At 49.1% G+C, this 11,145-nt stretch overlaps 1 protein-coding gene across 1 annotated transcript; it reads left to right on the forward strand.

Moving 5' to 3' along the window:
• Positions 1 to 670: 670 nt before the first annotated feature.
• On the forward strand, positions 671 to 10,012 carry FGF16 (fibroblast growth factor 16). The gene is made up of 3 exons (XM_026480112.4): positions 671 to 1,601; positions 7,570 to 7,673; positions 9,026 to 10,012. Exons 1-3 carry the CDS (start codon positions 1,328 to 1,330, stop codon positions 9,269 to 9,271), a joined length of 624 nt encoding a protein of 207 aa, XP_026335897.1. The 5' UTR covers positions 671 to 1,327; the 3' UTR covers positions 9,272 to 10,012.
• Positions 10,013 to 11,145: the final 1,133 nt, after the last annotated feature.

The raw sequence follows: 11,145 nt of genomic DNA on the forward strand, positions 1-11,145 counted from the left end.
AGGTGTGGGGCAGAGGCGTGGGGGAGCTGGGCAGGCTGGGCACCTGCTCCCCAGGTCTCCTTGACGCTACCGGTTGCCCTTGACTGCTGCCAGTTCCTGCTCCAACTGCGGCCCTTCCTGATAGAATATCTCGGAGCAGGGCACAGGACACAGCAAGGAAACACCTGTTTCCAACAAGAAAAGAGGTGGGGGAAGCCCCCACCGGGCTTCCAATGGCCTCTCATCGGGTTTGCTCTCGAGAGCCTTGTAAAAGAGCGCCCAGAAAGCCAGTGGAGATCAGTTTTCAAAAAGATCATTTTCTATTTCTTACTCCCGCATACTTTTCCTAAGCTGTAAACGTCCCTTAAAAAAAAAAAAAAGTCTTCTTTCTTCCGTGGGGTTTCCCGCTCCTCCCAGACCCCTTGAAGACCCCGCCTTGGTGCCAGCAGGGACCGCAACCACCCCCATTCCCAATTTTCGCAACTTCATTAGCTTCCGGATTTTTCACTTCCTCAGTCCCCACCGACCTACAGGTGGGGAGTGGGACTGGGGATGGGCAACAGAACAAAGAAACCAAGGAGCCCCAGTCCCAGGCCAGGCGCCCCTTCTGCAGTTTTCGACCAACTGGGAAACAAGAAGGGCTCAGGAACGCGTGAATCCCCAGCCCGGGTCTCAAGCCACTTTCCAAACGCGAGGAGCCTGAAGACGCGTGGGAGGTGGGAACTGCCCCCGCGCAGCCAACAGACCTCCACTCAACAGGCCTGAGTGGCCGTGGGCGCCAACAGTCTCCACGCACTGGGCTCCGTTATTTCATCAGCAGTTTCAGAAAAACCTGCCAAAAGCAGTTATGCCTCACTGCAATGTGTAGCTTTTTCCTGCCATTTTTTTCATAATAAAAGAGGGAGTGAAGCTCGCTCGCTCTCTCCTCCCTCACCCCCTCCCTTCCAAAAAGAGCCAAATGGATACAAGGGGGGAAAAAAAACCCACACACCAATCTCCGAGGGGATGCCAGTGAGGTGTGGCTTGTATTTAAATATCCAATATGTCAATGTAAGGGGAGTGGGTATGTATATAAAGTGCCGTTTGCATCTGATAGCTCGACGAAGCCAGCTATGAGAGGCCTAGGGAGATGGATGCGTAGGGGAAGCGCCACTTTGACTGAGAGCAAGGTCAGGAGCTCGTTGCCCCGCCGCTGAGAAGTTCCTTGGACGCGAACAGACGTCGACTGCAGCTAGGCAGAGCGCGGAGCGAGCGAGGGAGCGAACAAGCGCCGCGGAGTCGCCTGTGCTCGCCGAGGGGAGAGGTAGTTCGCGTCCCCCCGCCCCAGCTCGGCCCCGCGCACCCCGCCATGGCGGAGGTGGGGGGGGTCTTCGCCTCCTTGGACTGGGATCTACACGGCTTCTCCTCGTCTCTGGGGAACGTGCCCTTAGCTGACTCCCCGGGTTTCCTGAACGAGCGCCTAGGCCAGATCGAGGGGAAGCTGCAGCGCGGCTCGCCCACAGACTTCGCCCACCTGAAGGGGATCCTGCGGCGCCGCCAGCTCTACTGCCGCACGGGCTTCCACCTGGAGATCTTCCCCAACGGCACGGTGCACGGCACCCGCCACGACCACAGCCGTTTCGGTGAGGACACGGCCGGGAGGGACGGGAAGCAAGCGGACGGCTCTCTGGGGAGCCAGCGGCTCGGGGCTCCGGCTCAAGGCCCGCGGGCCGCCCCCAGCTCGGTGCCGTCCGGGCCCGTCGAGGCGGGAGAGCGCCGGGGACTCGGGGCGGGCGGGATCGGATGGTGCAAACTTGAGCCGCGCGGCGTCAGGGCGCCTGGCACCCTCAGACGCTCTCGGGAGGAGGCGGGGGCGCCTTGAGGTGCGGCCTCTCTTTTCCCCACTCCACCCTTCTTCCCTCCCCCGTAGCCAGGGGATCGTTCTGACACTGGACGCTGCGCTTAGGATGAAAGCAGGTGGAGTGGAGAAGGGTAGGAGCCCCGCCGAGGAGGCCAAGGACTGTGGCTGTAGCGCGGGCTCTCGAGGGCTGCGGGGTTGTCGCGGCCGATTGTCTGCGGCAGAAGCCTTCCTGGGCCGTGGATGCGGTGGGCGGGCGGTCCGCGCCGGAATCGCTTTTGGCCGACGGGGAGCAGGCAGCCGGCGGCCGTGGCACCTGCCTGCCTCTGGCTTGCTCTGCCCGGGGTGGAGGCCAATCCAGGCAGCAAGGCGTGAGCTGGGTATTGGAGAAACTGGGGAAGCCTCCCGCTGTCCACTCTGGAAGGGCACAGCCCTGGGTCAGCTTTTGCCAGGACATACCTCTGGATTCCTTGCCTCACAGGGAGGAAACGGTCCTGAGCGCACTCCCAGCCCCAGAAACAGGTGTTTCCTGGGCCCAGGACAGGAAATGTATAGCCTCCTAACAGGATTTTCTTTGCTCGACACCCGGCAGATTGTTTAAAGGGCACAGCTGCCTGTCTCACATACAAAACATAATTAGTATAAACCTTGATGTGGGATGGAGATCATTAGGTTTCTAAACAAATGTGTTCATTCCTCAGCAATTTGGCCATTTTTATTTTCAATTTCCTATTCTCTACCAAACTATAATTCAGGTGCTGTGACAGCTACCTTTACTTGGGAGCCCCATCCCCCAATACCCTCTACTTCTCCCCAAGAACCCTATGGCCCAAGGACAACTTCGATCCCTAAGCCAGTAAGAGGCTTTGCCAACCCTCAGGCATGATACCAGTTCCCTTCTTTATCCCACCCTCCACCATTCTCCGCCCCCCCCCCAAACCTCCCCATCCTCCTATTCCCCTGCCTTGCTAGAGCTGCATCTGGAGTGCACAGTAAAAGGCCGGGTGGGGACGGGGGGAGGGGAGCTCCCAGATTCCAGTTCCTGGGCCAGGCCAAGTCTAGCAAACAATTTAAGGTCAGGGTTGCTCTTCCTTGCTGGGAGCAAGCAGGAACCCTAACGAGGTCTACGTTCTCTGGGGAAAAGGCACTCACAGAGCTGGAGGACAGTGGGTTGTGTGTGGGGTGGAAGTAATGGAGGGGTGCAGGTGTCTGAATCAACTTGCAGCAGGTCCTCAAAAGGGTGATAGGTGGGGTCAGGGAAGAGGGAGTATTAACTTGGCTCCTTTCCCTTCCATCACTCGTGACTTTGCAGTTCCCTTTTGTTCCTCTTCGGAAGGAATGGGACTCGCAGCCTGGCCCCAGAACCTCCCAAAGCCTCCCAGAAATGGCCTAGAGATATTGGAGTAGCTAATTCCTGATACATAAAGAGAAAAATCGTGAAATGATGGAGAAACGTAGGGTGGGGGCAGCAGGGGTGGAGAAACTACGAGCTTGGCTTCCAGCAGCTAGTGTTTGTCTGACTCTGTGCCTAAGCTGAGCCCAATAACCTACAAGGTCAACATAAATTAGTAAGAGGCTCTTGGGATAAGTGGTCTTTAATTACCTCCCTAAGGACACATCTTGATTTCTTTTCATCTCTCAGGCCTGCTAAGGGTAAGTTTAAGGAGAAACCAAAGGAAATAAAACTGGCAGGAGGAAGGGATGTTTTCATTGCTGCTTAACTGACTGCTTCATTTTTGGTTTTGCCTTTGAAAATAACACTGCCTGAGACCACCTCTGCACCACCTTTTCCCTTTCCTCCTTCCCTGGCTTCCTGGCAGTTCCATGTATTTCCTGTAAAGGAAATGATAACTAGTCAAAGCTGTCTCTTTGTAACCTCCCCTGCCAACTTTCAAACACACATTTACTCTTTCTCAGTTTAGCTTTTGGCAAAGAAAGAGGTGGTGTTTGAGTTTGCTAACTCTCCTCCCTCTGCATTTGAGTTAATCAGCCAGGGTATTCAATAAATCGAAACTTTAACATTCCATAAGTGCTTTAGCAGTCAACATTCCAGCAGGGTAAAGTAGGCCAGACTTAAGATATAAAATATTATAGATTTCTGCTCGGGGGGAGGAGGTAGTCTCCAAAGGCCATGTAAAGTAAATAGCTATTTGTTGTAATTGGAGAGCAGGGCCCCCAAGGATTACCCTGGAATCCATGTGTTCAGAACGAATCAGGCTGAGCCCAAGAGCAGCCACGACTCCAAATAATAACCTGTTGGCATAGCCTATGCTCCCCCTCCCCCAGCCCATTCTGCAATCAGTAGTCAGGAGTATTTCACTCTCTGCTTGGCTGGTGGCATTCACAGGAGGTTCACAGGGATGCTGACATTCCTGAGGGGGCACCCGTGGGCTGGCAGAGCAGAGCCTGGGAGCCAGACTGGAGGAGAGGCCTCCCGCCAGGTGTGATGGAGCAGGCTAATGCAGCTGCTTTGGGTTTTGAGCCGTCTGGTTCCTGTTTGTCAAGATGCCAAAGCAGCACTGTCTTGGCCCCGAAGGTCCGAAAGGATGGCTGAGGGAGCTCAGGCAAATCATGGAACCAGATTCCAGGACACGTTAGCCAACCGTCTAGCTAGGTTCTGAAGCAGTGGAGCGCAGGATGGATCTGTTTTGACTGAGGCCGTGGGGAAAAAGACGGAAGAAGAGTCTGGAAACTGCCAAGCAGAGGCCAGAGCCTGAGGCGGACAGGTCAAGATGAGGCAGAGTACAGGGAGGTCCTGGACCTCGAAGCAGTGAGAGCGCTGAAGACAAACATTGTCTGCTTAATACTTTGCCTCCACACTTTGCGGTTAATACCCCTCTCGAACTGTAACTGGGAAAATGTGAAAATGGCTTGTTTTCTCTCTCCCTTCCTGCTGGCTGGGTTTCAGGAGGTTTAGGAATATCTGTTCCATCATCATGTGCCACTGGGTTCCCACAGTTTGAATACAGCTAATAGGAAAGTTGGCAAAGGAAAATGATGCCCCAAGACAGCTGGGCAGGGATGATTCCAGCTGTTGGAGACCCCTGTTATGGACACAACCCAAGTGACTTCCTGTATGATCTGTCCTTTGGCATCAGAGAGTTGGAGAAAAACTGTGGTGACTCAAACGGCCACACCTCTTGTGTTTCATGATTTGTTCTCACACCAGGTCTTGGACAGTGAGATCACAAGCTGCCCTCTGCTACTTAATGAGCTCAGGGTGGTCAGAGACACGAGATACTTAGAGAATGAGGGAACTAACACTTGAAGCTCAGCAGCAGTTTGTCCGAGCAAAGGAAATAACCGAAGGCTCCAGCAGGTTAGTATCCCTCCAAGTTTAGCACACAGAACCGAACCGTGACCTGGTTTCTTGTTTTCCTGCCACACTGGCCACTCTCCTTTGAACACACTCCTGTTTTTCCGTAGACCTCTTTCAACACAGTAGAACTAAAAACAGCACTCGTAGTGTGGTCCGAGGCGGAACAAAGTGGACCAGTCTCCTCCCTTTTGCCAGTTCCTAGACCTCTATCAGGGCAGGCTTCGATCACATTAGCTTTTGTTTGGTTTCGCATTAGCTTTTTGATACATTTTAATTTTTACATGACTAGTTCTACATCAGCTCTTTAATATCATGAATCACCCATCTGAGCTTCCCTTGTTCAAGCAAATCTCTTGGTCATCGTTGTGTATGTCTTGCTAAGCCACACCTCCCCGTTCCAAAGGTGGACTGACTTGTATTTAGTGAAAATGCATGGAAACACAAAAGAATATTACATGTTGTCAAGAAAATATACAAGGTTGCCTGAAGTGGGGAGGAGGATGGGAGCAGAGTATGGAAATTAAAAAAAATAGATGAATAAAAAGCCCTTGCACAGACCGATTATGGTAATAAGCCATAGAACAAGGAGTATGATGAACTCGACTGTCTGCACTTGAGGCTCACCATCCCCCAACAAAACCCAAGTGCAAAACATCTTGAGTAATCGGTTTGGGGACCAAAGTGCAGGACTTTACATTTATTCTAATTAAAGCTTATTTTGTTGGAGTCGGCTCATGTTTCCGTCCTCTTGAAATCTCTTTGGATTTTGATTGTGTCACCTTCTCGGCTGTACATCTTCTGGGACTAGGGTAATCGGTTCTCCCCTGTCCTCTCACAAGTCATTTATTAAAATGTTAAACAAGGCAGAACCAAAATCAGACACTTGTGCAGCCCAACTAACGGGTTTTGATCCATTAAACCACTTCCTGCTTAACCCCTACTTGACATCAGCTGTTTGCCCTTCTCCTCCTACCATCTTGTGTCAGTCTCTTTTCCCAAAACTCCTTTCTTGTACTATAGGAGTTAAGAACAACCTGAGAGGAAAACTTACAGTATTTCGATGTTGGAGGCCATACGACAGCAGCAAACCTTTGCATTCTTCAAAGAGATCCAAGTGGGCTGTGGAAACATGTGCCCTAAAGCTGCCACACCTGCACACCCATCCACCGGCCCAAGTCTCTGGGGCTTTTCAGGGGGCTTCCCGCTGGAGTTTAGAATCCAATTTCAAAATTAACCACTTAATTTTTTAAGTAATCTTCAAGGAATCAGTTCCATTCCCTCTGTAGATTACGTAGAATATTATTACCCATAAGAATTGCATTTTTGGGGTAAGAAAAGCAGCCAGATATGAGCTCATTTCATACCTTTGGATGCCTCTGTGAGTCAGTCATATCAAGTTTTGGTCTGTACGTTGGAAAACATGGTTAGAGATGGAATATCAAAGAGGAATCTGCTTGACCATTATGTCTGTATCCATAGAATAACAGATGTACTATCCTAGGACAAAATTGCAGTCTTTGGCACCACCAGGATTTAAGTTCTGGGTCCTCTTTCCCTCTTAGAAGTTGTTTTCTTTTTTTCTCCTACTGCTGCTGGGTAAATGTAAACATTCTCAACTCCTCACCTCTAACCTTGTCAGCTAGAGGGATGTTTCTGAACGTCTTCCAAACTTTCCTCTTAAAGTTGCAACATCTCAAATCAGTATCAAGTCCAGTACTACCTGCCAACTCTTTGCCATGGAGAAACTTAAAATTCTAAAGAGACAAGGGGAAAATGACAGGCTTGTCAGCCTGGGACTGCACTGGCTAAGAGCATATTTGAGGAGAAAGCTCTCACCAGGCCATGTTTTTTTGCCTTCTGCCATAGGCAGGAGACACAGACTTAGTGAGTGGACTGTGTGGCCTTTGTTAGAGTCAGCTACAGGCAGTTGACAGCCTCATGTGGCTTTAAGGACATGGGAGCTAAGAGGGTGCAAAACAAAGTCAGCCTAGAGGGCAACGAGGTAATGCTGCGTGCTCTAGGGAGGAGGGAAGTGACTTTGGGAAGATACAGAAATCTAGCCACATTCTTCCATTTAGAAAGCTACCCTCCCATTTCTTGAAATGGTGGTATTTAACAGCAATAGTACCTTGTAATTATGGAACTTTCATAGCCAAAGCCTGCTCACGGACTCTTCCTCATAATATACCTAAGAGTGTTGAGTAAGAAATTATTTCACCCATCTTACACAGGGAAAAACTGAGGCCGAGAGAGACTCAGTACATTTTCTGAGGTTCGATTCTTGCTGCAAAAGATGGTTTCATAAGGTGACTCACTCAAGGCATACAGGGCTGGCCTCCAGTTGGGGATAAATGCCTGGAAGCTCGTGTCACCTGAACAGCTTCCTCTTAGTTTGACATCAATAATAGAAACGGCATTCACTTTCTTGCTCTAGGAATCCTGGAGTTTATCAGCCTGGCTGTGGGGTTGATCAGCATCCGGGGAGTGGACTCTGGCCTGTACTTAGGAATGAATGAGCGAGGAGAACTATATGGGTCGGTAAGTTGAAGGTTTTCTTTTCACCAGAGGCTGTTACCACCGGTGTTTGGACTATGTAAGGCAAAAATATAAAAACATTTATCCAGCACTTGAAATGCTTCTATCAGCTGTGAAGGATTAGTGTCTTCTAGTTGCTTCTTGGCTGCCCAGGTGCTTGCTGTATAACACTTGCACTCACTCAGTTCCCATCAAAACATAAGCTTTTCCGTGGTAGCTTTGCTTTCACCTTTTCCATGAGCGGGCCAGCCAGCCTGGTGATAACAGTAAGCTGTGCTGTTTTGCCACCAGATGGTAAGGGTTTGGGGCATTTACACTCCTGAAGAGCATCTCTGAATTTTAATGGATACCTAGAGGAGTAGCAGCCGAGCTGGCACAAAAATGGGCAGTGGAAGAGCTGGCCTTCAGATTGAGATTCTGAGATTGCGAACACAGTCCCTGATTTCCAGACCGCTTCAGCCGAATCCCAGAGGCCAAATGAAACAAACAAATGAAGAGTGAGGGTTCCAGGGTCTGGTGACAGCCCCAAGTCCCCAGCTAGGCCTGGGTTGGCTGCAGTACATGTTCTCTATTCTGGAAGCTAGCCCAGCGCTGGGGAATGGTGAGTGACTTTGCTGACCTTAACCCTTTCAGGGGATCCCAACTCCTGGGTTTGCCTTTTGAGTCACATAGCATGCTTTCTGGCTGCCTGCACCCCATGAAATCAGAGCACATTTTTCCCTGACACCTAAGAGATAGGCCTGTCCCCAGCACTCAGTATCGGCAACCCCAGCAAGTAGTATGCCAGCTGGATCAAGTGTGAGAAGGGACAGAGGCAAGAGACCTGCCTCAGGAGCTGCTCGCTTGAAGTAGCCAGATTGGAGGAACTTTTCAAGGAGATCTTTTCTGAGCTTTCCACCTGACAGGCCTGAGACCCTTCATTAGGAGAGATCATAACTCACCTCCCATGGAGCTTTATATAGATCCAAGGCCTTTGCCTGTTAGTTGACTTGGTTGACTGTAATCTCAATGGACTTGACATTATTTGCCCTAAGTAGGGAGAAAACTTGGGGGCCAGAGGAGCACTGGGAGGCCATAGCAGAGATTCTCAGGCTCAGGGAGCCAGGTGAGGCCATCTGCTTCAGTCTCCTGCCTTCAGGAAAGATCTCACCTGAAACAGTTCTGTGGGGTTCATGAAAGAGGATGAAGACCATACAGACAGGACTGTGTTGTGCTATTTGGAAAGCAGGTGCCTCCACAATACTGGGAGATGGGACTGGAATTTTCTAATATCAATGTGCTATTGCTATTTCAGCAAGCTGGGATGGGAGAAACAGTCATATAATAGGTTCTGCTTTATTTTCTCACCCTCACAGAAGAAACTCACACGTGAATGTGTTTTCCGGGAACAATTTGAAGAAAACTGGTACAACACCTATGCTTCCACCTTGTACAAACACTTGGACTCGGAGAGACAGTATTATGTGGCCTTGAATAAAGACGGCTCACCCCGGGAGGGATACAGGACTAAACGACACCAGAAATTCACTCACTTTTTGCCCAGGCCAGTAGATCCTTCTAAGTTGCCCTCCATGTCCAGAGACCTCTTCCGTTATAAGTAATGGACCCCTAGTGTGACCTCTGTGACCCCTGTACTCTAGGCCCACAGATGTCCCTGCAAGCACTATACTCATAGCTTTTCAGTCCTCTTTCCTATCAATTTAGACGACAGAGGAGCACTTCCTGTTCAACGCAACCCAGCTGTTCCCTTGTTCAAAGTGTATATCAAGGTTGGGTTATTTGGGGGAGGGAGATGGGTGGAAGGGGTGGGCTAGAGGGAATCTTGTATATACTTTTTTCTTTACTCATGTTCTTTCCCCTGAGGTGGCACAAGAAAGAATGGGGACCCCTGCCAAGGGCCAGGGATATCTTGCCCCACAATCTACCCAAATACTTTGACAATGGGTACATGAAAGACCAAGGAATCTGCCATAGATGCTACATACAGAGCTTTGGAAAAGTCCCATTAAAATCCTTGGGGCTATGACCTGGCGCAGGCCATCCCTGCATTGGCTCTGGAGATTTCTCACCTGTCCTGACATGCAGTTTTCCTGCCATTGGAAGTGGGAGATGGGGTAGGTTCTGAGAAAATGATATTAAAATGTAAGCATGGATACTGTGCATAAGGACAAACTATTTATGAAATGTACATGCTATTTATTTTATATATTTATTTATTTCAAAATAATTTTATTTTTAATGAGAGATGCTATGACTGGATTTTCATCAGAAAGAATAAGGTCCTACTGAAACAGGATAAATGAGTTATTAAAGGCTTTTATTGGCAATAAAATTTTATATTGTAACCATTGTCTGATTCCATTGAGTTGCACATTTAGTACAATTAGAAGGTTGCTTAGCTTCTCTCTCTCCAACTTATTGGAATCTCCTGATGTCAGCATCACACTACCTAGCCTAGATGACCCATCACCAACAACACTAGCATTTTTTAAGGACCTTATCTGAAGTCCTTTCTGGTTCTATGACTTTAAACTTAGTGATGAATCAAAGCTTCAGGAAGGCCTGGACCAACAGCTCTTACAGAAGCTCCTATTTGTGCTTAGGACAAGGCATAGAAGAACCCTCCTTTGGGATTTGGTTAGGGATCAAAGCCTGAAGGTCTTACTTGAGATATGAAGATGAAGGGATTCAAAAGAAACAACAACCAGTAGGGACACCTATTTTTTTGAACCGGTCAACTTCCCTTCTGGAAGCGTTCTCCCACTCCCTCTCCAACCCCCCACCCCCATCCCCTGCCAGTGGTTCTCCTAGAGAGTTCTGGGAAGCTGTTAACACACTTCCCTAAAGAGGTAGTTCTCAGAGTGTATGGTCTCTTTACCAGCAGCAACAGCTGGGAACCTGTTAGAAATGTAGATTATCACGCCCTACCCTAGACCTACCAAATCAGAAACTCTGGGAGAGTGGGGCCCAGCAATCTGCATGCTAACAAGCCTCCCAGAGGACCCCTGTGCAGAATAAATTTCAAAAGCTAGTGCCCTAAAGGAATGGTTCTCAAAAAGAATTCTCTTTGCAGATGAATGGCTTATAAATAAAGTTTTAGGATAACTTTTAGTCCATAAAAAAAGTAGAGTTGTTCTAGTTCAAGTAGAGATGGCATTCCTGGAACTTCCTCTTCTCCAGAGGAGCCTCTGAGATATCTTGGTTTAAAATCCCTAGCCTCTTTACTGATATTTACTCAGATAGGAGCATAAGGTTATTTGAATTTTCAACGCATATGCTGTCAGGAAAAAACAGCCAAGGGAATAAAAGTCTCACCGAGCACTCAGACACCATGAAGGACTGGTGGGAAAAGGTTTTAGGTTTAGGCTAGTTCCTTCTGATGCTCCTCAGTTACATCATGTAGGCATCCACTGTTTTTCCAACTGATTGTAGGGATGAAACAAATAGCTTAGGTAGCAGCTCACTTAACACTGGG

Source organism: Ursus arctos, chromosome X, assembly GCF_023065955.2.
Source record: "Ursus arctos isolate Adak ecotype North America chromosome X, UrsArc2.0, whole genome shotgun sequence".
Taxonomy (NCBI): domain Eukaryota; kingdom Metazoa; phylum Chordata; class Mammalia; order Carnivora; family Ursidae; genus Ursus; species Ursus arctos.

Bases quoted from the DNA above. Each gene is read 5' to 3' on its own strand.
- FGF16 (XM_026480112.4), top strand. From the start codon at position 1,328: ATGGCGGAGGTGGGGGGGGTCTTCGCCTCCTTGGACTGGGATCTACAC. The intron at 1,602-7,569 runs GTGAGGACACGG...TTCTTGCTCTAG, and splicing joins CCACGACCACAGCCGTTTCG to GAATCCTGGAGTTTATCAGC. The intron at 7,674-9,025 runs GTAAGTTGAAGG...TCACCCTCACAG, and splicing joins GAGGAGAACTATATGGGTCG to AAGAAACTCACACGTGAATG.